A 27,903-nucleotide genomic window follows, 5' to 3' on the forward strand; every position below is an offset into this window, starting at 1 on the left:
TGAAACCAATGTAGCAATGCTACCAGAAGAAGAAGAAGAAGGACGAAACAAGAAACTCTGACCATAAAGGAGTTAAGCTGAAACACTGCACCTCTTTTGAACGCGTATTTACAAAATTACAAACGAACACAGTTTCTCCGGCAAAAACAACATAGAAAGCCAAATGGAGAACTTAAGTATAATGCTCTCTTCATTGCTTCCTTACTACCGTGATTTAAGTTGTTCTCTTCTCTCTCTCTCTTTTTTTCTATTTTTTTGTCCTTTTTTACACAAAAGAATTAAAAAATAATGACATGTCAACCGACAAAGGTGGAAGAAAAAAATTTTAAAAAGAAAAAAAAAGGAGAGAAAATAGACTACAAGCTCAAGTCATGCCCACTCCTCAAGCTATATCCACTGATTACTACACGAAATAGTCCCCATACCTGAATAATGGAAGAGGTTCTTGTATGCGTTTTGTCTGTTCATGCGGAAACAATTGGCTTAGTCTGTTTTGGCTCACTATTAATGCACTTTGACTGAATGGCCGCAGAAATAGTTCGCAACCTGCTTGTTATTTCAGTAAATGACGGCCTGGCTTCAGGATCCGCTGCCCAGCACTGTTCCATCAATTTTCTCCACTCAGGATCACAACGTTCTGGGATAGTAGGTCGAAGCGTGTTCTTCACAATCCCCCCTTCACACAATTTCCAAGACAAATCAGAACAAACAGTTGAAAAGAAAAAAAGAATTGATAGAAAATGAGAGCGTACAGCAGTTGGACTTAGCAGCGAAAAAGGCATTATAGGTGCTAAACTGGCAATGCCATAATCTTGTAAGTGAAAATTAAGTGTCAACAATAAGCAATCCTTCTTCATTGCGCCTTCAGTGAAATCCATTACACTTGTCCAAACATAAGTTAAGGAATAAAAGATAAAAAAAATGTCCATCACTATAGTTCACAATGCCATTTACATATCTGACATATGTAACTCCAGCTATTCTTATGTATTTTCTCCCCTTTCTTTTTCTCAAATGATGTAGAACTTGCAGGAGTTGCACTATTAGTGAAGTTTACGCTCTCCATAAAAGGGAATCGACTGCATTTACATATTGAAGAGTATCGAAACACAGAAGAGGTTGGGGCACCACAAAATCATTAACTCATTACCAAATGATATCATTAAATTAGCTTCAGAGAACTTCTGTGGCAGGACAATGAACTGGTTACCTTCTTTTGATTATCAAGTTATTTTTGGATATAATTCAATTTCACAGACAAAAAGAAAAGCATGACTGAATAAAACTCATGTAAGTTTACAATCAGCAGAGACTAATCATTAGGTTAAGGACAAACTTACCAATAATGGCACCACAATGCATATCTGCATAAGGTTCCTCCCCAGTCAAGATTTCCCACATCGAAATTCCAAAAGAGAAAACATCAACCTGTCAAATTGAATACAGTATTGTTGAATGCCATGGCATAAGCATAACTTAACTTCTCTTTTAAAAATTGCAATATGACCTTTTCGGAAACCCGGTTACTGCTACCATTCAGCAGTTCTGGTGCCATCCATGGGAGTGTTCCTCTGACACCACCTGATACCAGAGTATTGCGCTTGATTCTTGACAATCCAAAATCCCCAACCTGCAGGACAACAACCAGTGGTGATGCTTGAATTTTAACAGTGCAAGTGCAAAAATATAAAACAGAAGAGGCAGTCGACAGGAGCTTCTCCACAGAAGTTTCCTTGAAATTACAATCAGATTATAACTTCTCGCCTAATACTGGACCAATGTTTTTCAGGGAATTGATTTATGCCTAAATGTGTCTCCAAAATGCCTGTCTGGATGGAAACACATTTCTAGCTTCGAGGTGTTCATGGACTTCAGCATCTTGCCTGATAACAGGGGAAAATTGGTCTGAAACTTTTACCTTGCATATCGGCCGCTGAGGATCCCTCAGATTGACTAACAAATTTTCACATTTCAGATCAAAGTGGACAATGTTTTTTGAGTGCAAGTATTCCATGCCAAAAGCTGCATCCATGGCAATTATAAGCTTTTTACGACGATCAAGTGATCTGCATAAGAATACCCATTCCCAATGAAAGCATTAATAACTAAGAGAAGCAAAAAAATAGATAAGAAATGAAAGCTAAATTGCCTAAACTACCTATCCTTCTTAAGTAGCACATGCTTAAGTGACCCATTGACCATAAATTCAGTTACAGTGGCCAAGGTTCCTCCAGTTCCATCTGGGACTACTCCATAAAAAGCAACAACATTTGGATGATGAAGATTTGAGAGAATATGAGCCTCTCTCCAGAAGTCTTTGGTCTGTAAATCCAAAAATACATCAGCATCACATGCACGTGACAGTGATAACCAAAAATGAATGATTGTATTGAGGAATCTATATCATTAAAGAGAGGAGGACTCCCCCTTTGTTATCAGCTTTTCCAGTTGACAACAAAAAATAGTCCAGTTAATTTACTCTTACATCAAAATGGCAAGGGTAGAACATAACTCTATCCCAAATCAGCGTACCAATGTGATTCGATGTCTCCATTGAATTTCTTCAGTTCACTTTTCACTTTATTTCCGTGTTCCTTGTTACCCTTGAGTCAAAGTCAGATTTTCAATTATTCTCATCCTATCTATACACCCTAATCTTACGCAATTTAGTGCCCGGCCATCTCTTTAGCTCACCTCTACTCTCACTAGAGCTTGTCCTTCTAAAATTGTGGGTAAGATGGTGCCAACACAATTGTTAGTTTTAAGAAGGCCAGTTGTTATATAAGCATCAATCATATTCCTTGCAATCATACCACGTAAACAAAGCCTCCCCGTGATAATAATAACACATGAACAATTATGAAAAATGGAAGAGGCATAACATGGCAGAGCCAATTCGTTCCCACTCCCATATATATGCATCACTTGAAGTTTCAAATGAAAAATGCACCAAGAAGGAAAGTATCTGGGAACCCACCAATCGTTCTTGCTCTGATGATCTCCCAGCAAAGCAGCTCTTTTTTATTCTCTTTATAGCAACATCTGAACCCCGCCATTTTCCATGATAGACAGTTCCATAGGTACCAGATCCAAGCTCTCGTAGTTCTTCAAGGTCAACATTCTTTATAATCTGTATCAATATCAAAAAAATTGGGTCTCACAAACAACTTCAGAATCAAGGTCAAAACACTTCCAAGAAGTTGGTAATTGAACTATGAAAATCATGACATTTGAAACTTGTGATCAGAACCAACAAACACTAAATTCAAGTATAAATGCTATCAAAGGAAACAAAAAAGTCCAATCTCGTTAGGAACACTTAGGCCAGCTCCATGATCAAGGAGATATTAATCCACCGGCAGTAAGAGGATTGATTGCTTATACACCTAGTAGAGACTGAACTTTACATATAAGAATAGGGCTTACAGGTTCTACAGCCCCAACTAAACTTAAATAATATTGAGTTATTAAGCCGATCATGGCTTGGCACAAACTATCATCTTTATTAGTAGGAAAGCCAGGTCAACTCCTTAATTCAATTGTTAATCACAGAAGCCTCACATCAAGGTCAATTGAATAATACTTCAAAAACATAAAATTCCTATTGCCTAAAAAGAGCTGATCTCAGTAACTTTGCAGAAAACAAGCCACTTCGCAATTTACAGGTAGCAAACTTATGACCATTGAAACTCTTTCCACTAAAATACCTAAAGACGTAAAGAATGTAGGCTGTAAGACATAAAGAATGTAGGAATGTAGGTTGTTGTGGCTATTTTTAGTTACCCAGTTATATTTGTAACAATTTCCAAGGCATGTAGGAGGTTGTCAGGCATCAATCACCACATTATTATGCAAAACCAGCAGAAAGATGATGAAACAATATAGTGTGTCTTGTAATTATATTAGAAGAAGATGTAATCTATTCTATTGTAAATTCCAAAAATAGAAATGCTTCATGTTCTTCAACAAGACTCGAGACTTCCTCCAAAACAAACATCATCCCTCAGTAAGAAGATCATGAGAGAACAGCTATAGTTGGCATATATTTAATCCTCAAATCATAGTGATTACTATGTTTTGGAAAAGCAGATTTAACAACAAGAACTTAACCAAAATCAAGAGTGAACTGGTCAAGAGAGCAGTATAAAACCTGCAGGCCATAGATGCTGGCTTCCATTTCAGCTATCATTGCATCACTGAAAGATTCATCCTTATCTCGGACATCAGCTTTAGAATCCTATTAAGAAAGAGCAAAATAAAAAAACCCAGTCATCTAGCAGCTCACACCAACGAGTAAATGCAAAATTTATAAAACCAGAGACTAGTAGGAAGTTTAACCATTCTTACCTGCGACAGAGATTCCGGAAAGATACTCTCTGACTCAGTTTCATTAGTGGACATTTCATCACTGCTAGTTGCATCCAAGTGTGAGACAACCTCAGGTGAAAATTGATGCTCAGATGGCATGCTACCAGTCACATCTCCCACAATGACCAATGGCTCCTGTTTATTTTGATCTTTATTTTGAATTATTGAGGGTGTTTGGATGTATGCAACATCTTCTACATTTGACTTCTTAGAAACAGATTCTCCAAAACCCAATTTCTCAGCCATTTTATCAGAGCAATTTAGAAAATCATTGTCAAGAGGAGAAACCTCTCTCTTTAAAGCAACATCTGCAGTTAGGTTCTGCAACTTTGCATCAAGATCACCTTTTAGTAAATGTGAACTTGGAACAGCATCATTTTGAACCGGAGAAGGGGAAGAATCTGCAGAGACTATTAGTTTAGCTTCTCTAAGATCTGCATTAGTTTGATTAACAACTGGTTGCATGTGCACCGGTTCTTGGGAAGCTAAACCATTGCATGACCCAGATGTTAGATCAGCCAGAGAATTTTCATCACCAGAACCCTCTCTCGTATTTGGAAATGGGCCTGCAACATCAGAGTTCTTGGTCCATGAAACATTGCATTTTTGTCCACCTACCACCGTGCTACTCGATTCACAATGCTGATTGTACACAGTTTGGCCCCGGACAAGACGGTCAGATGGAGTTTTACCCAGTTCATTGCTTTTGGGGTGCTCCATCAGAGTGTTGATACAAGGTCTGGGATGAATGACTGTAGATGCAGAAAGCATATCCCTAGAGAATCGCATATCTTGTGCATTTGTATTATCACCAGATGCCACAGTTTGATTGGAATTGATATTAGGTAAATTCTTCCTATATTCCATATTGGTTGCTGGTAATTGTTCCGCATAGAAGTTTCCACCTTCATGCAAAAACAAAACTCTTTCATCGACCTGGTCCATTGTTTTGGAAGTTGTAGAATTTCCCCCACTAGGGACCGGTTTCATGAAACTAGACTTGCTCACATCATCTTTAGCTGTTTGGGACTTTTCATTGATATTACTGACAACCTTACAAATAGGCCCATTTCTGCTGGCAAACTCTGGACATGGAGAGTGCAGCATATTTCCCTGTGATGCAGTCGTATCAATATCCAGTAAAAGCTCTGGTACTCTTGGATCCAAAGGTTTGACATTCTCAAGCAGCTGCATTGGCATTTCCGGTGAGGCATTTGTAACTGGCAGCGAAGGCAATTGAGTCTTTGCAAAGATCAAGGGAGATGACGGGCTCACTCCTTCTACAGAACAGTAAGCTGAGGTCCCTCCATACTCCTGCAGCTTTGAATCAGAAAATGCATGTGGCATACCTAGTAGAGGGTCAATGGAGTCAAAAGATCCAGAAAAAAAACCCATAGCTTCCTCTGGGTGTGAGAGATGCTTTTCTGAGTGGAAAATCCTTTCCTTATGCACAGGCCTCTCACAGGTGAAACCGTCAAAATCAAAAGCATTATGATCCAAAGCTGAAGGATTCGTATCTTCAATAGAATTGCAGTAGAGAAATTGAACTCCATGGGGTTGGTCTGGCTGCTTGTTATCAACCTGTTTGTAAGGCTGAAGATAATTTGTCAAAGTTACTGGCTCCTGAGGAGGATAATTGAAATTAGCAGTGTTGGTGCCGGCATCCTCAGGTGGTAATTGGGCAGTGATGAAGGAACTACCGCTCTCAATGCTGGAGTTATTCCCATGCAGTTGATTAGGATGTCTGGTTGTATCACTAGATTCATTAATAAATTGAGTAGGATGGAAGCCATTCAATCCACCCTTAACCTCCAGAGGTACCACGGAAGTTGGAGCAAGTTTCTGAAAACTTGGATTAAGATCCAAAATTGTCCCCATTCGACTTGCTTCATTTCCCAAAGTCTGCCCACCAGCACTTTTCCTAGGACTGGAACCCAGCATACCATTCACAGCAACAACATATTCGTAATCAGGACTGTTCGGCTGAATAGTGTTTGCCTCCAAGGAAGCTGTGTTCTCAGATTCACTCAAGGGAATCAAAAATAACCTAAGTCTTTGAGAACCCTCAAGTCTTTCAAGTCCACAATATTCATCTATCATATTCTGAAGGTCATCATCCGAAGACACAGATATAAGGGCATCAAGATCCTCACCTGGAAGCTGATATTTGATCAAGTGAGGTTGGTTGCAAATATTCGAAGTTTTCTTCACAAGTTCTTCCCAAGAAAGATTTGTCCTAAGAGAAATGATCCGTGTCTCTCCCCCTACATATCTGAGTTTGCCATCACTGGGCCTGGGCAATATTTTCCCACCAAAGCTGCAGAGAAATTTCATCTTCCCAGATTGTGATCTACCCAAAACTCTGGGCCCATTAAAGTTGCTGCTGCAAGAAGGCTCTATAACATGAGTGGGTGGAGAAGTTGATACCAAACCAGCTGCTCTATCACCGTTCAGCTCACCAAAAGCTTTTCTTTCCCCATGTTTACTATCAGCATCTTCTTTACGATATCTGCTCACTTTATCACCATAAGCCCCATTCTCCATCTCCTTAAGAGACCCTTTTGTGGATCCAATATCAGAAATATCAGAAGCACTCTCAGAATCCATTCTCTTCAACCCAAGAATTCGGGCAAGATCCTCGTACCTCATCTGGTTATTCTGATTATAATGTTGTCCAACCATCATCTCATTATTCTGAACTGTATTGGTCATGGCTGGAATCCCTCTTGCAGCAGTACGGTCCTGAAGAAACTCCATGGAAAATTCCTCACCTGTCCGTACAGACACATTTGTATGTAAATCTTTTACAGTATTTGGTACTACATAACTTGACTCTAGTTTGATCCATTGACCAGATGGGCCAGGTGCCTCACTGGTCATGGTAGGATCAGATATGGGAGGCCTATTCAGCTGCATAACAGCACTGCCTTAGCTCCTCAGCTGCTATTATCATCTCCAATCTGAAAAATACACAAGCTAGTGGTTCTCGTAACAGCAATCCCCACTAATTTCTCAATTAATTGAAATTATCAAGTATTGAATTCCCTATCTATATGATCAAAATCAAATATCAAACAATTCTTCCGAATTTACACACAAATGAATTTTTTCCCTATCTAAATTCCCTGTAGAATTCAGTGAATTACACACGAACTTATCTCACAAACAATCAAGAAGCGAAAGCAATCATTCCGATTGAGCAGATCCGAATTGCATGTATATCACAATCAATCATGTAAATCAATCAAATACCGCATGATCTTCTGCCAACATTCTGTATACAAAACCTGAACAGTTGAAAAAATAACATAGATTAAACAAAAAAGCACAGCTTCAATAATTTTCTTTCTTTTTGAAAAAAAAAATTGAATATCCTGAACTGATAAAATTGAATATCAAAACTGGATCAGAGTACCTGATTATTGGCTTCTGCTCGGCAACTCTCTCTGTCTCCGCTTTTGAGTTACTGATTTAACAAAAAAAAGGTTTTTGGTATTGAATTATATGGATTTCGAAGAGCGATCAGGAGAAAAAAGAAAAATTAAACTTAAAATCTTGGATGAGATGAGAAATCGAAAATGGTGAAACGGAACGATAGAGAAGAGAAAGCGTGGCTTAAGCCTGTAGCAGCTTCAATCTCAGGCGCGACATTGCCGAGAATTAAGCGGCATCCGCACTCAGAGCTAAATTAAAATTGAAATTGCCCTTTTTTTAACTGTAAACGTAATTTTTAAATGTATAATTCTTTTTGTTTTTACTCCCTCTCTCTGCCCTCCGTCCGACGTGGCCCGTCGTTATTCGGACATAAAATTAACCTTATCAGTTCTGCTTTCATATAATCTCTCTACTAGAAATGTCACTAGAAAAATAGGGAAAATGTTTATAATTAATTCTTAATAATTATTTAAATCAATCTCTTTATTAAAACATAAAGAAGATTATCATAAATAATAAGTAGCTGTCATTGGAAAATTAGGGAAAATATTTATAATTAATTATTAATAATTGTTTAAATCGATCTTTTTATTAAAAAATAGAGAAGATTATCATAAATAATAAATTGCTATTGAAAATTTCAGTTATTAAGTATGTTGTTGGTTCACTAGCAGATATCGCCAAATTTGTAAATATTTGTGATAAATTCAATAAATAGTCGTCATATTGTGTCTAAGCTTCGCACACCTGATTCAATTAAATCTTAGCCGTTGGAAACGGGGAATTGCAAGTTCGGTGGGTAACAGGTGCCAATGCCAATTCTGGCCCAGCGAAATGGGCCGGTACCAAATGGACGGTCGTGATTATGATAACGGCATCCCATTTACATGTAGTCGAGACGCAATGGACCTCCCTCGGGTGAAAGATAATTAATGATGTGGGCGCACCCATAACCAGACGTCTTTTTTACTACAATTGCCTGCCAGACCGGCATCATGGATTGAGCCAACGACCTTTAATTTAATTTAATTTATTTTGTTTTGGAAGCAAGCAGAATTTTCATCCACTAAATCAGTTTACGGTTGGATCACTAATACACGTGTCACCTCGTCAAGCATCAAGATCGGTAAAAGAATTTTTTTCTTTTTTTTTTGACGATCGGCATTTGTTAAACCATTGCTATCTCAACTCTCCAGCCGTATTTAATACATTATAATGCATTACAGCGTAATAAATTTTTTAATGTAGGATATATTATATTATATTATTTAATACAAACTTTATTATTATACTAATATTATATTATATAATATTTAGTGTTAGATTATATTAATTTTTAATTATACTTTATTTAGTGATACATGTATTGTACTGCGTTATATTTTTTTGTGTGATTAATTTAAATTACCTTTCAAAAGAAATGAATTTTTAACATAATATTAGTTTTCATTGGCAAATTAATGCCATGTTTTTATTTATTTATTCAAGAACAACATGTAAATACTATCAATCTTCTTTAAATTATTAGAAAATTGAATTCTATAATTTTTGGCAGCATAACATCATTTTTTTCCCTAAAAAAATAAAGCAAATAAAATAAATAACCTTTAAAAAAATTCCCAACACAAATAAATTACTATAACCTGAAATACCACCACTCTCAATTCTCGCAAAATGCCTTTATATATTTATTCAATAGATTCTATTTATATTATCATATGTGCATACAGTATTATAGCATTGTAAAATATTATACTTTATCATGTTACAGTTAGATGTTGAATGAAAATCTCACTAACTCAAAAGAATAATACATTTTCAAGCTGCTTAAGCCAGAGAAGATAACCATCATTGATCCAATGTGGATGCACCAAACACTTCTTGTCTTCTTCTCATGCTCCGTCCATTTAAGATTCTCATATTGGGTAACCCACGTTTACCCGATAAATCAATTACCACGTGTGCAGGTAGATCAAAAACTCTCTCTTATATATATAAAAAAAACAATTACTACCTTGGAATTGTTCTAAAATATAGCACAAATTACAACCACACACGCAAAATGATAAATAATAAAAAATATGTTATAACTTTAATCGTGTGGTTATAAAAATATGTTTTATCTTAAAACAGTTCCAACATAACCGGACCCATATATAAAACACTCAAATTAGCAAAAGCACGACTATTTAGACATCAAAACACACTTTTAGATTATTATTAACTTTCAACTACAAAGGTAAAAGGGACCCAATGAGCCAGGCCATATATTATTGGTTAAAAGAAACCCAAAAAAAAAAAAACCCTTAGACCAAATTTCACAACCCTTTACAAAGGGGGAGTGGACATCGGATCACTGCCCTGTGTTACTGGAAGTGCTAGAAAGAGGGAGTGGGATAGGATACAGGAAAATGAGTGCCTCAAGACTCCATTATGAGGATATGTGGAGTACCTACGAGGCTTGTAAAGAAATTATAGATAGACAGTGGAAGAGGCATGATAACTGGAGAAGTAATGATCCTGTCCAGCTCTTTAAACAAACGGCAAAGACCTCAATGGCTCAGCTAAAGAGTTGGAGCAACGAGGAGTTCAAAGGGAGGCAGCGGAGACTTGAGAAGTTGATGGCCAGATTAAAAGAGCTGAATTACAGTGGAATGCAACACAACAGTGGGGAGGAAATCAAGAGAGTCAAGAATCAGATTCACAACATATTACTCAATGAAGAAATTTACTGGAAGCAGAGGTCCCGAGCAGATTGGTTGCGAGAGGGAGATAAAAATACCAAGTACTTTCATGCCAAAGCCTCTTCTCGTAAAAGAAAAAATAAAATTTGGGGCATAGAGGATAGTCAAGGGAACTGGATGCAAAATGCCGACGAGGTAGAGAGTGAGTTTTGCGGCTACTTTGCCGATTTGTTTACCACTTCAAGTCCAGACCAGAAACTAATGGATACAGTGTTAGAAGGGATGGGTACAAAAGTCACTAAGGAGATGAACGATCAGCTGATACAACCCTTTACTAAGGAGGAGATTGTGGATGCATTAATGCAGATGTGCCCTACCAAAGCACCAGGGCCTGACGGACTGCCAGCCACTTTCTACCAGAAGCATTGGAATCCAGTCAGCACGGGGGTAGTCAATACATGCCTTCACATTCTCAACGAGCAAGGTACTATCACTCCTCTCAACCATACTCACATTGCCCTAGTTCCAAAGGTTAAACAACCTAGAAAGGTGACTGATTTCCAGCCTATAAGCTTATGTAATGTGATCTACAGAATTATTGCAAAAGCTATAGCTAATAGGCTAAAACACCACCTGCACAATATAATCTCACCATCCCAAAGTGCCTTTATTCCTAATAGACTCATAACCGATAACATTATCATAGGTTATGAGTGCCTCCATAAAATTAGACATTGTAAAGGAAAAAAAAGTGGCCTTGTAGCTTTAAAGCTGGACATTAGTAAGGCGTATGATAGGGTGGAATGGCTGTTCTTGGAACATGTAATGCTGAAATTAGGATTTGCTCGAACTTGGGTTAACTTGATCATGAGATGTATTACAACATCCTCTTTCTCTATCATTATCAATGGGATAGCCAAGGGCATCATCCAGCCGCAAAGAGGATTAAGACAGGGATGCCCTCTCTCTCCTTATCTGTTTCTTATGTGTGCAGAGGCATTCTCAAATTTGCTGCAAAGGGCTGAAGAAAAAAGCCTAATCCATGGGCTGAAATTCAGCAAAGATATCATCATATCCCACTTATTGTTTGCCGATGATAGCCTCATCTTCACAAAAGCCTCAGAAGCAGACTGTTTGCATCTGAAAAGGATATTTGAGGCCTATGCAGCTGCATCAGGCCAGCTCTTCAATTACGATAAATCATCCATGTTTTTTAGCGGGAACACGAGCAGTGGAGCCATCGCGGCAATCAAGAACATCTTTCAGCTGAATGTAGTCTCTAGGCACGAAAAATACTTGGGGCCACCATCGATGATAGGAAGGAAAAGATCGGGGTTCTTTAATGACATCAAGCTGAGAGTGTCCAGCAAAATCACCAATTGGCAGCATAAATTTTTCTCATGCGGGGGCAAAGAAGTTCTGATCAAGGCAGTGGCTCAGGCAGTTCCGGCATACGCAATGAGTGTCTTCAAACTCCCCTTAAGTACTTGTAATGATATCCAACAAGTAATAGCCAAATTCTGGTGGAGCAGCAATAAGGAAAAAAGAGGGATTCACTGGGCAAAATGGGAGAAATTAAGTTAAGCCAAGCAAAGAGGAGGGCTGGGATTAAGAGAATTTGCAAGCTTTAATCAGGCGCTAGTTGCTAAGCAAAGTTGGAGAATTATTCAATTTCCTAACTCTCTGATGGCTAGAGTCCTGCAAGCTAGGTATTTCAAGAGTGGTCAGTTCTTAAATGCAAGGTTGGGAAGTAAGCCTTCATTCATCTGGAGGAGTATTTTGTGGGGGAGACAAGTGATTCATAAAGGGATCAGATGGAGGATCGGGAATGGAGAGCAAGTCGAGGTTTATAAAGGAAACTGGATGCCAAGGCCCACATCCTTCAAACCAGTTTCCCCTCCATCTCTACCCATCGATTCAAGAGTCTCAGATTTGATTAATGCTGCTAACCAGTGGAATGAAGGCTTGATTAATCAACACTTTGGAAAAGAAGATGCCGAGATGATTTTAAGAATTCCCCTCCCCAGCCGACCCATGGAGGATCAAATAGTTTGGCACTACGATAAAAAAGGGATCTACTCTGTAAAGAGTGGCTATCAGGTGGCTTTGAAAGAGAAATTTCCGGACATCCCAAACTGCTCAAATCAAAAGACAAACCAATGGTCAGTCATTTGGACGTTGTCTTTACCAGAAAAAATTAAGATTTTTACATGGAGGGCAGCAAAAAATTTACTCCCAACAGCTGAGAACTTATGGAAGAGGAAAGTATTACCACAGCCGACGTGCCAACTATGTGGAACTAAGATGAAGACCACTGCCCATGCCCTGATGGAGTGCAAATCAGCCCGTGCAGTCTGGAAAACCACCAAATTTGCAGCTGATATTGGAAATATAGCTCACCAAGACATCCTCAGTTTTGTCCATGAAGCAGTGAGAAGAATGGGTAAAACTGATGCTAATCTGGTGATAGCTCTGTGTTGGGTCATTTGGAGTGCAAGAAACCATGTTTTGTTCAGGGGAAAAAGAGACGAGCCTTGCATAATAGCAGCCAAAGCAGAGGCAGTTGTTGATTCTTTCAAACGAATTCAAGCTCCAGGAAGAATTCTCACGGCTGGGGACCAGATGACAACTCGAGCAAGCTGGAGCCCTCCTCCCTCAGGCTGGGTTAAAATCAACGTGGATGCTGCCATAAACTTAGAGGAGCACCGTGTAGGCTTGGGGATAATCATAAGGGATGCAAACAAAGATATTATCGCAGCTGCTGTCAAGAGTACAAAGCTTCACAGTGACGTAACATTTGCAGAAGCTGAAGCAATGAATTGGGGCCTGAGTGTAGCTATAGAAAAAGGCTTGGCAAGAGTCATTGTAGAATCGGATTCCCAAGAGGCAGTAGATTTTGTCAACAACAGGAAGAGCAGCAGAACAGAGATTCAATGGTTAGTTGCAGAAATGCAAAGTAGCTTGAGAGGCTTCAGTGCATGGCAAATCCAGCAAACGCCAAGATCATGTAATGTTATTGCTCACTCTATAGCAAAGTTTGCTTTAGAGAAGTGTAAAACTGTTGTATAGGTAGATTCGTACCCCTCAGAAGTTATGGAGTTATTTAACTCTTTGAATCAATGAAAACCACTTTTCTTCTCAAAAAAAAAAAAACTACAATAATGTATACATCATACAAGAAACTCACATCAAAATCATATAGCAATTGAATTTTCATAGCCTCTTAAAACGAAGGGATTGGCTACACGTTTCCATATAATTTTTGTAAAATCATCCTATAACTTCACAAGTAGAAAAAAAATTACTACAAATTGAATGTTGGTCTTGTGCACGTCTTCTTTCCAGTGGTATGGGCTTGAACCTCCATCCACCATTCTTACAAAATGAATTTATTACAATTTTTACAAGAGCATCAAATAAGAATTTTTCAGAAGCAATAGAGATTAAAATAAAATCACAACACAAGGATGAACAATTTAAAGATAAAAGTTCTTTTACATGCTCGGTGACGTGCCTAATCTGAAATTGGACAATACAAGCTGTATCTAAATTTACTTATGAATATAAGCAAAAGAAGATACTAAACAAAATCTACACAGTAACAGAATCAAGTTAACAAATGGAACTTATTAGTTTACCGACAATAGTTACAGTATAAAGCTCAAGTGAAGTGTGTGCGAATGATTATCAGGTCTAAGCATAACATTCCCTAAGCAGGAACAGGTACATTCAGTGATTATGTTGTGCTTTGAGGCAAAATATTACAATTAAAAGTTTGTAAAATTCAACTAAACAAATACAACAACACAACCCACAGAAAAACCAACATAATCAAACAACAACAACAACAGCAGCAGCAAGAAGTAGCTATGGTGATGTTGGAGCATAAATCAATTTTAAGCTTCGGAAACCAAAAACTCAAAAATCAAATTTAAATCAATTTGAGACTCATAAATCAAATTCAAATCGACATCAGAATCAACAATTTAAATCAAACTCTAAGAAGATTTATAAATTAACTTAAGATTCATAAATCAAACCCCCAACAGCGGCGGCGTCATAGTAGTCTTAACAAGGGCTTTATTTACCATAGAAGTCCCTGGTAAAATTTAAAAATAACTAAAATATCTAGTATTTATTTTTACACTTCCAACCCATAAAGAAACATTGTTATTTTGAAATTTCTCAAGGCCTAACTCTCCTTGCACAAAAGTATAGAAACTACTTCATCTTACTGAGTATATCCAAATGATTTCTCTTCGAAGAATCTTATAACACTTAAAATTCAACTTGGTGTTTACATTATGAAGGTGGGTTCTAATAGCAAATTTTCAAAATTGAAATTCTGATAAGCTAACAAGAAAAATAGTTGATACTAAAAAGGATAAATTGTATTTATTAATTTATTATTGATGACATTAATATTGATTTTATTAGTTGTCATAACTACAGTAGAAAGGCATTTTTAGCCATAAATTTTGTGAAAAAACGTTTATGAAATTAGATAAGAGATTAATGATTGAGTGATATTATTGTTGTATTTATTAAAAAAAAATATTTATTTTGTATTCTTCATGATAAGGTTATTCTTTATAGTTTTTAACACATGAAAACACGTTGAGGGCATTTATAAATGTATTGAATTAAATACATTAATAAATATTTATTATAATATTTTTTGCTTGTCGACTATTTTTTAAATCATATTGTTATTTGAATTTAGCCCCTCCTAGATTGAATTCTTCATTCTTGGCAGTGCTGCTGAATCATAACAATAACCTGCTACTTGAAGCAAAACGCAAGTTAGGAGACAGTAGTGTCGTGACACAGTGTTAGCATTGGTGATGGAGTCAGGAGACGATGATGGGCTGAGTGGCAATGCTAGAATCTGGATTGGGTGAAATTTGTCGTGAAGGCCAAAAGCATGGAAGTGTTAAAACAAAAAATTCTCGATTTTTCATTTTTGATTTTTGCTCAGCAATGTAATCCCATGTAAACTTGACCTTGTTGGCCTCACCTAGGGCATTAATTCATTTGCGCAATATAGCATGTGTTGACATAGGGCGTAACAGCACAGTTGCCCTAAATGCATGCATTAACTAGTAATAAGCTAATGTAAATAGTGTTTTTATGTTATGCTACCCGGGGCAAACACCTCTTTGTTGAAGAATATTTAGATGAATTATTATGTGGACAAGATAATTTATAAATTAGTTATATAAATATGGGTAAATTTTGAACTACTTTTATCGGTAATCGACTATTTTAAGTTACCTCCTTACCTTTGAAAACGTCAAATTACCATTATTTTTAAAAAAAAAAAGTTAAGAAAAAATAGAGATAGGTTGATGAATTTTCTTTATTCTTTGTTGTTTTCTTAGCAAAAGTAGAAGGTAAATTGAGATTTTTAAAAGTAAGAGGAGTGATTTAAATATAGTTAATTCACGAAGAATAGTTCGAAATTAACTCTATAAATATTTATATCCAAATTGTGGAATGAACCATTCCAATCAAAAACAACAAACATAACACTAGCTATCTCAATTCTATAATTACTCTTTCAAGAAGAGATTATCGAGTGGGGAAAGGATCTAATTATTTCAAAAGAAAATCTGAAGGTCTATTTGGGATTAGTGCCAAGCAGCTCAGCTGAATATTTTAAGTGGATAAAGAGGGTGGGAGTGGTTAGAGTATGGCGGTGCTCCCAATCGGATCCTAAATCTATTAAAAAAATTATTACTATTTAGATAATGAAAACCTACATATTTTCGTCCATAGTTTGGTGTTATTATAATAATAAACCTACATATTTTCGTCCATAGTTTGGTGTTATTATTATTATTATTATTATTATTATTATTATTATTATTATTATTATTATTATTATTATTATGTTTAACCTAGTATTAAAGAGACAACAAATGATTATATGATAACATATTTTATAACGAAGGGAGAGGCATGATGAGCTCTTTCGAGTTTCATGCATAAAGACAGGACCTAACTAAATACGTAAAGTCGCATAACATAAATTGTAAAATTTGCTTGCAACTGTAAAATTTGCTTGCAACTGTAAAATTTGTGTTTTGAATTTTTGGAGTATAATTTAAAAAAAAAAAGGGTGATATAGTAATTAACTTCCGATATTATTGGCATATAATAGTTTGTCTGTTTACAATTCTCCAATAATTTTTTTTTAATAAAATCAGAAGAAGAAGAAGAAGAGTTTCTTCTATCCATATATATCCTTCCGTCGAAGCTTCATAAAACTTCTTTATACAATTATTATTTTTTTTCAAAATGTAAAACCAACCTCTAAAGTCAACTTTAAATACATGTTAATTTTTTTTAATTAAACTCAATGGAAATTTGAATCAAATTCTACAAAAATCACGAGACAAATTCATCGTCACTCAAATACACTAAAAAGTTCAAGGCACATGGGCAAGTAAGTACAATTTAAAAAAATATATATTTATTTCAAATAACAACGAAAGATTTAAAAGTTTGAAAGCAGCATTTACTTATCGGATTGGATTGAGAATCCTAAGGAGTAAGAATGTGTGGAGTGAGAGTGAAAATAAGTTGTTTGCTTACATTGGACTAAAAGTATAGAATAGGAATTAGAATCTCATTTATGTGTTTATTTTGTCTTGGATTAAGAGTCAATTGTTTCAAATTACAGTTTTACCTTCAATTAAAGAATTGTAGTTTTTAGTTACAAAATGAATAAAAAAATATATTTATAAGATAAACTATTTATTTTATTATTAATTTTAATTATATAAATTAATAATTATTATTAATATTATCAATTATGTAGATTATAATTTTTTATTAATTTTAATTTTAATTTTAATTATGTAAATTAAAAACTATTGATAAGAGCAATACGTGAAATATTATTAGTAATAATATTATTGGGAGTCTGGGACTGAATGATGGAGGACAAAATTGTTGCAAAAGAAAATGACACGGAGGAAAAAAAACAACGAAATTCTATAGCCGTAGGGTGTAGCCCGCACAATCAGAGAATTTTTCATTTTTCACAATAATTCTTTTATTTGACCAAAATGCCCTTACTCGGACAGTTTGCACACGTGTCAATAAAGATCGAAAACTAAATAAATGAAAAAACCGCAAGAATCCATAGGACCCGTCACCCACTGCGTCGGGCGTGCCTTCTCTCTCGAGTCTTCAGAATCTGCGAAAGCAAAAATCTCCCTTGTTTTACGCCACTAGTGAGAATCCAAAACACACACATACACATAACAGCTCGATTTTGAAATTTAAAAATTAAAATGAACTAAAAACAACGCCCTCTGGAATCTATAACGTAAGTTGGATCTGGATCAGAAGCATTGAGGCAATCTTGATCGACGTTTCTTGCCGCAATCGGAGTCATCGCCGATGGCGGAGCCACCTGTGAAGTCGCGGAGCTCTTCTTCCTCGAGCTCTAGTGAAGTTTCTATTAAGCTTGAGCGCGAAATTGGCGGTGGAAGTAGCAGTGAAGGTAAAGAAGTGTACAACAGAGAGACGAGTACCAGTGTGAGTGCCGTAAATAATGGAAATGCTGAGTCCTCCGGTTAGTTGATTTTTTTTTCCTTTTTTTTCTGCGTACTTACTGAAATTATTATTCGCAAGCAAATCCTGAACTTCCAAGGATAAGATTGAGCCTATAAGGGGAGCGTATTGAGAGTTTCTTACGTATTTTATATGTAGGTTTTCATATTATTATGTTCTTATTGTTTGTTTTTGTAGGAGATTCTATCAGAGATAGACCTAGTGTTCCTAGTATTCCCAGGACCAACAGTTATCCGGTGGAGGTGTTGAGCACCAAAAAGTTGGAACCACAAACTTCAGGTGAGCTGAGGTTGGAAAGGGCAAAAACTGAGACTCATAGCCGCGTGCTATACTTGCAAAACATGCAGCACAAATTTTTGACAACAAGATTCCTGTCCAGCAGAAGGTATGACTTATTACAAATATTTGTTGAGATCAGCCTCGAATCTCTGTGAAGCATTTTGTTCACACATTGTGGCTACGGTTTTGCTAGCATAGTCAGGAATCCTTATTACCCCATAGAATACTTGGTTAGCATACTGAACATTGTCAAATTTTCCCTTTTATAAGCACTATTTGAATTCTATGACTACTTCTGTAGAATGATAAAATTTGCTAGTTTTTCACTGCTATGAGAAATTCATATTGCTTTGAAGCAGCTGACTGGGGCAGTGGTTTTGAGTTTGCTTGCTCTTCCCGTGCACTCTAAGAAACAAACTGGATTACCAGGTGGAAGGCACAGCCCACATGATTCAATTAGAACAGGGAGCAATCATTTTTTTTTTTTTTAATCTTCGTGACCTAAACTCAAACTAAAGCAGCTGCCTCTAGCTATTAATTGAATACCATAAGCTCACAAGCCAGAAACAATGGTCTTCTTTCCATCAGTCTTAGGCCGGTCCCTTTTCAGAGTTCGAAGAGAAAGAAAGAAGGAGTGCGGGCGCCCTTATTTTTTTTCATGCGGACACGTTTTTAAGCCGTGCGGTTTTATAGAGTCAGATTTTAATGCTATTAAACTGTATGGTTTTATAGTGAAATTAAAAATAACTCTTTTAAGCTGCATGTTTAACAGCATGTCTGCATTAAAAAAAAATGAGGGCGTCCACACCTGAGAATGAATATATATATATATATATATATATATATAGAGAGAGAGAGAGAGAGAGAGAGAGCAGACTAAAGAAAGCAGATGTGACCACTGCGCTTTACCAATCTATTAGTTAGGGAAATGGAGCACCTTATCATTGAGGAAAACTTGAACCTGTCTGCTAGGAGCCTCTTTCCATTTTATAAGCGCTGTTCGAATTCTATGACTATTTCCGTAGAATGATTTAATTTGCTAGTTTTTCACAATTCTTTAGTGCAATACGGTGAATCATATTGAACATTTTGTGTGGGACAACTTTGTATGATTGGAACTTGTTGGAAGATTACAATAACCTGCCCTTGTAGAGTTTATTCGATACTTAAATCTCTGTATAGACAAGTTCATTTGAGGGCTGATTTTCTGTAATTTCTCTTGTGAGATGTTTGCCTAAAATATCACATTGGGGGTGTAGTGACATGCCTTTAGGTAATGTACTGCTAGAAACATTTTACAATTGCTATTTGTTCCTTGGTCATTTGAAATTATGGTCATGTGTACTCCAGTACTTGATTTGATCTACATGCGTGGCCTAAATTGATAAACACCTTGCTACTTGACCTGTTAAAGTTGAAGCTCACTCGGTCATTGCCCATCTTATATCTCCTCTTGTAATGTACACTGTTATAATTGCTCTTATGGTTGTTGCTATCATTACAATTTTTTAATTGTAGCAGTCAGTCTCCGTACCACTAACATTAAGTATTTCATTGTTTTTGTGCCCTGGGATTTTATTGAATGTTTAAAATCTGTGCAGATCCAATTGTTGAATAGAATAGCTACTGTGAAAGATGATGGAACTGTAGAATTCGAAGTTCCTGGGGATATTGGACCCCACGACCTTGGTGCTGCGTCTCAAGATGTATGCACTGAGGTTGCTCATGATGAGCCCCTCGATGCAACAGATCTTCAGTACATTCCACCATTGCAAATAGTAATGCTTATTGTTGGCACACGTGGTGATGTGCAACCTTTTGTTGCAATTGGCAAACGTTTGCAGGTGAGAAGCATATCTTCACATTCAAAATTTTCCCTGTTTTTCTTCCTCGAGTTCAGTTTGCAGTAATGTGTTCATCATCTAACATTTGTAATTCTAGATGTGAGCTTATGTATTCTACTCAATATTTTCTAATAACTTCAATTGATAATGGCTCCTTGGATTGGTTATGTTTGGTAAAGTGTTATATAAACGCAAAAGAAAGTTCAATCTTTTTGCCGCTTTTACCTTCTTTTTCTTGTTATGCTGTATTTTTTATTTTCTGAATTGTAGATAGTCAAAATTTGTGCTCATTTCTAGTCAATGGAAAGAAGCATGAAAATTTTGAAATTTGAAATTTTTACTTTCAGCAGTTGAAGAAGTTATTATGTGGATTCAATATTTACCAGAGATGTGCATGCAGGACTATGGCCATCGCGTTAGATTAGCAACTCATTCAAATTTCAAGGATTTTGTCCTGACTGCTGGGTTGGAGTTCTATCCTTTAGGTGGTGATCCGAAAGTTCTTGCAGGATGTATGTATCTAAATGTGTCAGTTACATTTATACTAGAGACACACACACACACGTATATGTATGTATATGTGTTTGGTCCAAAAGCATACATGGCTTGCTCACAGTACTCAACACACAATTGCTGCAATTGAGTCTTTAAATATATCTGGGGCTGTGAACCACTTCTGATTATCATAAAATCTAATTATTGTTTCTATCATGTTGAAATTAAGGAAAATTATTCTAATTTTTTCCTTGTAAAATCATAGGTTTCAAGAAGTTGGTTGATTTGCCCACTCGAAAGAGTGTTTCTGTTTCCAGTTTGTCGCCTTGCATTTCTTATTAGGATTCATTCATGTTCTCTTTCTTATTTCATTTATGAAAATTATGCTCAATGATAATGTAGCTCCCTTCAACAAATTTGTTTTCCTTGGACATTTACTGTCTTTGGTGGTTTTTACTTTCAGCAGAAAACTACAAAGATATATTCTTGAGATTTACTAAATCAATATTTGATTCAAAATATTTTGCACAACCTATATAAATAAACTTGCAGAAGCTTTTATTGGCAACTTATAATTAATGGCTTTACTTTTTACTGAACAGATATGGTCAAAAATAAAGGCTTCTTGCCATCAGGCCCTTCTGAGATACCAGTTCAAAGAAATCAAATGAAGGAAATTATATACTCTTTACTTCCAGCTTGCAGAGATCCTGATTTAGATTCTGGAATCGCTTTTAAGGCAGATGCAATCATTGCTAATCCCCCAGCATATGGTAAGGTTTTAACCTTCAAGTCTGTTATAATGTTTCAAATTGTGCTGTCTATTTTTTATAGTCAGATTCTATTTGCATTCTTCCTTTTATATCATGGTAGTTATATCCTTTTTCTTATTTCATTTTCTTTTAAATATGTGCATTGGAAATTGATCATGCTAGACCCCTGTCATATCTGTAGACTCTGTCTTGTCCTTGTGACCTTTTCATAAATCTCATTACGTCTATTCTTTTTCTTATTAATTTCTTTTTGGAATATGTTGTTTGGGAAATTATCACTGGTTGATCTTTGTCATTTTATATGCTTAGATCTTTTTGTTATGGAGAATTGTTCAAGTTAATTTGATATATATTTTGCAATTGACTCTGGCAAATGCTTCTCTAGGGCATGTCCACGTGGCAGAGGCGCTGAAAATCCCAATTCATATATTTTTCACTATGCCATGGACGTAAGTCTTGTCTGGGTAATGGAATCTAGCTGATTTTATTGTAGTTTAACATCTTTGAAGTTTTCTTTTTTACAAATTTTGCTTTCTTCTTGTTTTGTCTCAGTTAGTTGTTTTATTGCATGGTTTGATGGAGAATCTTAAATTGCTTTCGTCAATCTTTTTCCTCCAGGCCAACCAGTGAGTTTCCACATCCTTTATCCCGTGTCAAGCAACCAGCTGGATATCGGGTGAGACCATTAAATTCTGTCCTTTACCACATGATTTGACTCCTCCATTCTTATGATGTTTTTGTGGTTGATTGTTGGCCCTTCCTCTTTTGCAGCTGTCATATCAAATTGTTGACTCCTTGATTTGGCTGGGAATACGGGACATGATAAATGATGTTAGGAAAAAGAAGCTGAAGCTACGACCTGTGACATATTTAAGTGGTTCCCAGGGTTTTGATTCAGATGTGCCTCATGGGTATATATGGAGTCCGCACCTTGTTCCTAAACCAAAAGGTTGTCACTTTGGACATGATACTGTTGAAAGATATCATACCTCATCTGATCGTCATTTTGTCTATCAATAAAATGTTCCCTTTTCTCTATCACTATGTACATTCTTGACCAACAAAGAGCCCAAGAAAACCTCTGAAGATTTTTATGAGATTATGTTATCAGCCATTTTTGCCATGACTTCAGAATCTTAGATTGTCTGCGTTGTTTGATCTGGGTACCATTGCTACATTATGGAAGTAGCATGGAGCCCTGTTTCATTACTGTTGTCAATATCTTTCGTTCTTAATTGCAATACTTTTTTATGAGCTGATTTGGCTAGCTGCTTTTTTAGTGGCTAAAGCTGTTCTGGGTCTTTTGTATCTGCTTTGCTTAATTTGGTGATACTTATTCAATGCTTTGTTGGGTAGAGTTTAGTGTACTTTTTGCATAAATGTCATATATTATCAATACCTGTACATTTTTGTCTTCATCACACATTTGAATAAGTACAATGCAGAACAAATTATTTGAGGGATGCTGATTTCTGGTTTACTTTTGTATTGCATGATTTGCAGATTGGGGACCTAAGGTTGATGTGGTTGGATTTTGCTTTCTTGATCTTGCATCAAACTATGAACCTCCAGAATCACTTGTAAAATGGCTTGAGGCTGGTTCAAAGCCTATTTACATTGGATTTGGTAGCCTTGTGAGTTTGTTTTGTTGGACCTCAAATTATTTCTCTGTTATTGTGGATTATGAACTTTACAAACTATTGAGGCCTTCTTTAGTGTGGTATTTTGAGCTGTGAAACTCTGAGGCTTGGCCTCTTTGATCCTTGAAGCCCTTAATTATTGATGAATATAAATCCAATTTACAAAAAGACCAATCACAACTAGGACTGTTGACTCCTTCAAGTATTGAACTTTATTAGAAAGGTCAATATTCTGTTGTTTATATTATGAGTTACCAATGCTCATAACTTGTAGTAACCTTTTCTTGGTATGTGGATATATAAAATCCTATGAAATGTAGTGTGAGGATATAAAATAACTATAGGAAAGGATGCTTTATCTGTGAATAAAATGGGTAGGAGGAAGTGAGCGAAGTTTAATTCAAATTACCAGCTTGATGTGATTTATCAAGTCCGTACTAGTAAAGTCTGTTTCCTCTTTCCTTCATCACAATATGTTCATTTTAACAATCATTTTCATGATACGGTCTAATTATATTTGACCATGTGACTTATTTGAGAAAAACTGGTAAAAGGTTTTCAATTTTCTTTTAAAATTTAAGGTAAAGATGAATAAGTTGCTAATATTTTTCAATTCTGTGTTTTTTAGTAAACAACGTCACTGTAGTGTTTTCTGGAAGTGGACTCATTCAATCTTCTAGTAGATGTAGCATTCCCTAATTAAGTATTGACTATGCATGAGTGCGTTTTAGATCCCCCCGAAACAAGAGTAAATACTGGCATGATATATGATCTTTGATTCTTCATTATATTAGCTCTCAACTTCTTTATTTTTATTTGTCCCTGCTCTTTCTCTTGTTACTCAGCCTGTTCAAGAGCCAGAAAAAATGACCCAGATAATCGTGGAAGCATTTGAACAAACTGGACAGAGGGGTATTATAAACAAAGGCTGGGGTGGCCTTGGTAACCGTAAGTTTTTACTGATGAAGCGCTTCATCTGTTACCTATAACCCTCTGTTATCTCTTCTTATTCTTCTACTTGTTTCCCTACCACATTGTGTAGCCATATGAACGAGACTTCAAATGCACTTAGTTGTATCTTATTTCCTTTTCAGTGGCTGAACCAAAGGACTCAATATACCTATTGGACAACATTCCCCATGACTGGTTGTTCTTACAATGCAAGGCTGTGGTAAGTCTGCAGCTCTTGAGCAGGTTCAACATTATGTTCTTTCATCGTCATGTGTACTTGGATTGTTTATTGTCTTCATTGTGGAATGCGTTTAGTTAGTTATGGTAATTATAGGCCCGGCCATGCTTCCAGCCGGGCCTGCCTTCTCCTGGGATGATTGATGTTGTCATAAAATATTGTTGAGTTACCCTCATGCCCTATTGTTGCTTGATCTCAATGTGGGGACCAGTATTATCTACACTAATTTATGTCGTATAATCATCATGCGTACTCAGTAAAATTAGAATGTTAGATATATGTACAGAAAAAGGTATGATTGAATTAAACCAAGGGGATGATTTCTTCTTCTTGCATTGACACTGGTGTAGATTAACATTGGAGTGGAAATAAGCAGAGAGACGAGGTGTTTTTTTAAAAATTTTTGGACGGATTTTATATGAATCTAGTAATAAAGCATGATATATTTATATTCGTTATGGCAAGATCATTGCTGGGTAAATGCATGTGGAAGTATTCAACGAGAATCGAGAAATCCTTTCAACTCTCTTTGAAATTTCTTTTGATGTTACACTGTTTCATTTTTATTTTTTTTTTGTCTTTTGTGCTTGTGATGGCAAGATCTTATTGGTCTTCCTTTGTTTTCAGGTTCATCACGGTGGTGCGGGTACAACTGCAGCCGGTCTTAGAGCTGCGGTAATATTGATGGCTATCTTTTAACATAGATTAAGTACTTACACTTCTGCATGACGTGATTCGTGCCTTATGTTGACAAATTTGTTGAAATATAGTGCCCAACAACCATTGTACCTTTCTTCGGTGACCAGCCTTTCTGGGGAGAGCGAGTACATGCCAGAGGAGTAGGTCCTCCGCCCATTCCGGTTGATGAATTCTCACTTCCCAAGTTGATTAATGCAATAAATTTCATGCTAGATCCAAAGGTAGTAGAAAATTTTTTGCATTCCCCAATTAATTATTTAACTTTATATTTGCTTAGGCCTAGTCGTACTGAGCTTCATCTTAAAGAAATGGTCCTTGGATACAATTAACAGAGTTCTTTTTTGCTTTTCTAATCAAAATGCATCCTGCAAAGCATGCCAAAAGTCTGAACAGTAGCTCTGCTTTTGAACTATTTGTGCGATGACTGATACACCTGCCCAGATATAAGATAGTCTTATCACGGCAGTACAGGATGTATTAGGTGGAATAATTTAAGAGTTCAGTCTTACCTGATAAGATGAAAGAAAAAGCAGTAACACAATCAAATGAATTTGAATTTCCATATTTGGGTAGAGCATTAGGATACTTTTGATGGGGATTTAATTCATAGAAGAAAGTGCAAGTGCAAGAAATGTTTTTAACCATATTGGATTATGATTCTGACGCATAGGAAACATGACAGGTGAAGGAGCGTGCAGTTGAACTTGCCGAGGCCATGGAGAAGGAAGACGGGGTAACTGGAGCAGTGAAAGCGTTTTTTAAACATTATTCTCGCTCAAAGACTCAGCCTAAGCCGGAGAGGGAGACATCACCGGAACCATCTAGGTTTTTCTCCATTAGTAGGTGTTTTGGTTGTTCCTGAACCTTAGAAAAATGTGGTCTGTGTGCAGTTCTTGTATGCTTCGCAGCTATATATAGCCTGCCAGCTAACATGGTGACGGGCCCTCAACATTGATTTTGCCGCCAACCACCGTCTCATGAATCCTTTGCCATGGATTCTTCTTATTCCTTCTTCCAGACTGTAAGTATCTGGTTTTGCTAAGCCGATATTTATTAACTACATAGGTATATTATTTTTGTTAATTTAAATTTAAAGGTATATGCGAGTTGTACAAAGTCTTTTTTAATCTGTCTTTTTGCGCCCATACCATCTTTTAGACGGAGAGGATTTTTGAAATTTCTGTTCCTCCAGGCATTGGCATTTATCTGAGAATAACAGTTATTCTCACATCTCAATATGTACTGTATTTTGTTCTTATTGGTGAAGGGATTCTTGTCATGATTGTTGAATAAGTAAAAAGTATTTTCTGTAGCTTTCGTGATACTTGCTTAAACCATCGGACTGCAGTGTATATTTAACTCACTCATGTCATTTTGTATACAACAATCATACTAGGCTACTTTAATTCATTACATGTGCGGGACAAAGAAAGAAATCTATACTGGCAATTAGCTGTTACATTGCCTAAAGTTGTTTCAAATAAATCACCGAGTTCTTAAAAAAATTTTAAAAAAATTAATTAATTAATGGAAAATTATCATTGTACCACATTTATTTTGTTTTATGTTCATCTAATCACTACAAAATTCTGACATGTACTTTGCATCACTTTTCTTTTCATATTTGTATCAACTAGCCAGTTTTGCATTAACACTATTAAATAATTTTAATAAAATGACAATTTTATTTCTAAATAAATTAAAATGTCATTTTATTTTATAAAAACTTTAAAAAAATATATAATGATAAAAATATTCCTAAATTTAATAAAAATAAATCTCAAAATTAGAATTTTATTTTTAATAAAAATGATTTTAATATAAAATTATAATTATAAAAATAATTGTAAAATTTTGGGATTTAATAAAAAATTTCTAAATTATTAAAATTTTAGGATTTATTCTTTTAAGAAATAAATTCAGTTACTTTAATAAAATTTTACAAAATTATAATTTTTTAATAAATAAATTCATTCATTTTTATTAAAATTTTGTAAAATTATAATTTTTAATAAAATTAATTATTAAAAGTTTGTAAAATCTAAATTTAGTAAAAAACAGTTGAGCACCTCTATTTGAGATTTATTTTTTTATTAAATTTAGAGATATTTTTATGATTATAATTTTAAATTTTAAAATTTTTTATAAGATAAAATAGTCTTTTAATTTATTTGGGAGTAAACAATTGCCAATAACACCAAGTCGAATGAAATTGAGGAAAGGAATTCTATCCCTATTATCAAAGGAGATTAGGACACTAGTACTAAGCAATAGGATTAATATTTGCGATCTTTTATAAATCTTGTGCTACTTGTATTTTAGTATTATTGTATGATTAGAATTTTATTACTTTTATTTTTTAATTTATTGATTATCAATCACGTTAATAAAATTTGCTCTGAAGAAAATTATATCAAGAGAGGACCATGATCCTATCAAAAGTTAAGCTACATATGATTTAGTTACATAAATAAAGGTTAAGTTACATAAATAAAAAACTAATTTTTTCTTTTATGATTTAGTTATTACTTATAAACAAAATTAAGAGATTATCAGAAATTATTTTAGGTCAACTATAAAAATCATTTTCTATTCGCAAAAATTTTTATTTGTTGGGTTAAATCCAACTAATTATTCAAATTACAAACACAATTGACACAGTAATGAGTTTTAAAGAATCCTTGTTGAACACTTGAACTTACTGAGTTTAAATAATGTTATTAACTTGTTTGGGATTGTTTTATGTCTTGCGCTTGAACTAAAATCATATCAACATCATGGATTTTTTTTGCCCCCCTTAAGCAGAGTTATTACTTTCTTGATCAAATATTCTGCTGTTGAGAAAATTAATTTAGATAATTTGTCAGGTATAAGTGAGAGATGGTCCATAGACAATTACAGGGCTCTGTGATT

At 35.5% G+C, this 27,903-nt stretch overlaps 2 protein-coding genes across 3 annotated transcripts; one reads left to right on the forward strand and one right to left on the reverse strand.

The window, feature by feature from the left end:
- Positions 1–72: 72 nt before the first annotated feature.
- Positions 73–8,075, reverse strand: LOC18047637. Of its 2 annotated transcripts, XM_024187766.1 has the most exons (10): positions 7,784–8,075; positions 7,621–7,655; positions 4,348–7,328; positions 4,151–4,237; positions 2,978–3,130; positions 2,159–2,322; positions 1,919–2,066; positions 1,508–1,630; positions 1,341–1,428; positions 73–676 (listed from the first exon to the last, which is right to left on the reverse strand). In XM_024187766.1, the coding sequence occupies exons 3-10, from the start codon at positions 7,282–7,284 to the stop codon at positions 465–467; spliced, it is 3,912 nt and encodes a 1,303-aa protein (XP_024043534.1). In that variant the 5' UTR covers positions 7,285–7,328; positions 7,621–7,655; positions 7,784–8,075; the 3' UTR covers positions 73–464. The 2 variants fall into 2 exon arrangements, with proteins under 2 accessions (XP_024043534.1, XP_024043535.1); XM_024187767.1 differs by lacking the exons at positions 73–676; positions 1,341–1,428; positions 1,508–1,630; positions 2,159–2,322 and having other exon boundaries at positions 1,979–2,066; positions 4,348–7,655.
- Positions 8,076–17,644: 9,569 nt separating this feature from the next.
- Positions 17,645–26,302, forward strand: LOC18047638 (sterol 3-beta-glucosyltransferase UGT80A2). Its single transcript, XM_006443590.2, is given in 15 exon segments — positions 17,645–18,072; positions 18,249–18,395; positions 18,398–18,456; positions 19,952–20,194; positions 20,595–20,706; positions 21,292–21,462; positions 21,848–21,911; positions 22,081–22,138; positions 22,234–22,411; positions 22,966–23,096; positions 23,948–24,050; positions 24,197–24,273; positions 24,919–24,966; positions 25,062–25,211; positions 25,673–26,302. Coding segments are annotated over 15 exon segments (1,896 nt in total). The 5' UTR covers positions 17,645–17,897; the 3' UTR covers positions 25,853–26,302.
- The last annotated feature ends 1,601 nt before the right edge of the window (positions 26,303–27,903 follow it).

This window comes from Citrus clementina, unplaced genomic scaffold (assembly GCF_000493195.1).
Source record: "Citrus clementina cultivar Clemenules unplaced genomic scaffold, Citrus_clementina_v1.0 scaffold_3, whole genome shotgun sequence".
Taxonomy (NCBI): domain Eukaryota; kingdom Viridiplantae; phylum Streptophyta; class Magnoliopsida; order Sapindales; family Rutaceae; genus Citrus; species Citrus x clementina.

What these genes read in the sequence shown, in the direction of transcription:
- LOC18047637 (XM_024187766.1), bottom strand. Translation starts at nt 7,284, where the DNA reads ATGCAGCTGAATAGGCCTCCCATATCTGATCCTACCATGACCAGTGAG. An exon ending in CCAGCATCTATGGCCTGCAG is followed by an intron (nt 3,131 to 4,150) that starts GTTTTATACTGC and finishes ATATTGATACAG; the next exon opens with ATTATAAAGAATGTTGACCT. An exon ending in CATCAGAGCAAGAACGATTG is followed by an intron (nt 2,323 to 2,977) that starts GTGGGTTCCCAG and finishes TTGGATTTACAG; the next exon opens with ACCAAAGACTTCTGGAGAGA.